Source organism: Dendrobium catenatum, unplaced genomic scaffold (genome assembly GCF_001605985.2).
Source record: "Dendrobium catenatum unplaced genomic scaffold, ASM160598v2 original_scaffold_228395, whole genome shotgun sequence".
Classification (NCBI taxonomy): domain Eukaryota; kingdom Viridiplantae; phylum Streptophyta; class Magnoliopsida; order Asparagales; family Orchidaceae; genus Dendrobium; species Dendrobium catenatum.
Window position 1 is genome coordinate 1 of NW_021546804.1, and position 1,552 is coordinate 1,552.

General features: G+C 31.3%; 1 protein-coding gene across 1 annotated transcript; it reads right to left on the reverse strand.

The window, feature by feature from the left end:
- Nucleotides 1-51: 51 nt before the first annotated feature.
- Nucleotides 52-1,188, reverse strand: LOC110115550 (GABA transporter 1-like; the record flags this gene model as incomplete). Its single annotated transcript, XM_020848814.2, has 2 exons — nucleotides 1,048-1,188; nucleotides 52-230 (listed from the first exon to the last, which is right to left on the reverse strand). Coding segments are annotated over exons 1-2 (320 nt in total), but the record flags the coding sequence as incomplete, so codon positions are not given.
- Nucleotides 1,189-1,552: the final 364 nt, after the last annotated feature.

Sequence of the window (1,552 nt, forward strand, 5' to 3'; positions counted from 1 at the left end):
GTGACTGCAAAAATTTGAACAATTGTGAATATATTGGTCATAACAATGAACCATTTTGGAATTAGGGTGCGTCCACCAGGGGTGAAATTGAAGAGAATGTTGCTTCTTGCTTGATTGCCGAATGCCCAATAACCCGAGACAGCAACACTAAAGAAAGTGCTCATCACCACACTGTAGCAGAGACAGAGGCCCTTGAACATTTTGCCTTTCACAGGAGGAGCAATAGTTGCCTGAGGTGGTAAAATAAATATTTCAAATCAAATAATTATATTAAAATTAGTGAATAAAACCTTTACGTGCTGATTTGGAAATTCTGCAACAGTTCAAAAAATTAATTTCTGCAAAAGGATGTTTTAAACATAGTTTTTATAAAAGATAATATGAAAAATAATGATATTGGCCATTTTTTTTTCATATATTTTGATCCTCATTTATTTTATGATATCACATAAATTAAATAACAAGCTAATTTTATCGATGTGAAATGCTATCATTCATTTGCAAAGGTATAATTACTCTTGTAAATTCTAATAAATAAATTGAACCAGCATGGAAATTTTAAATTTATCTAAAAAATACCATGAAAATTCCTTATTTTGATAATTTCTTAAAAAGCTCTCTAGTTAGTTGAGTTTTCATATGCTAAAATGACAATTTTTGGAAAATATTTTATATAACATCTTCTTAAAAAAATTTGAGTCATTAATTAGGGTCGATTTGGAACAGTTTTTTGTCTGCTTTGATTTTTAGACAACAATCATAATTTCATTTAGGTAGTACTTTCTTGCTTCTTTTTTTACAATTGTTTAAAAATTCTTGTGGTGGAAAACTTCTTTCTACAATTATAGTAGCGAAATTGTTTTCTCTACATCAACTTCACAACTAACTTTATAAAACACTACGGCCGTCCGAAACAGACCCGTTGCTCTAAAAAAATTTTTGGTAAATGATTTGAGAGAAGAAATTACATTATTTACCCTACTTGAAGCTATGGATAGTACCAATAATTGTGAACTCAAAATAGTGAAAAAGTTAAAAAGTGCTAACCTGAATTTCTGGGATGATCCCATTCCCATATGTAGTTGCAATGATAGATACAGCATTGAATACATCAAAAAGATGATCCTGCCCATCGCCAGGAAGGGAATAATCCTTTTCTGGGGCACGAGAGGAATGGCCTGCATTCATTTGTAAGTTACCACAACAAATATTAATTAATAAATATCTGTGACTAAATATATTAATGATGGAAAATTCAAATTGCATACATCATCATAAAAATCTAATAAATCCTACATCGCATTTGATCTTGATTAGCATAATTTATGTTAAAAGTTGGATAGTATTGCTCACCCAACTGTTGAGGGACTCTAAAATTGTTACTTATGTTGGTTGATTGTGTTAGCCTAGATGGTTAGTAAGAGCACTAGCGAGCATGCAAAAATAGATGTACTCTTATATTGGCAACCCTTATACTAGAGACTTCTAGACTAAGGAGGCGAGTTCTTAATAGAGACTCTTGTATTAGCTGACAACTTGATGCGGCTTTAAC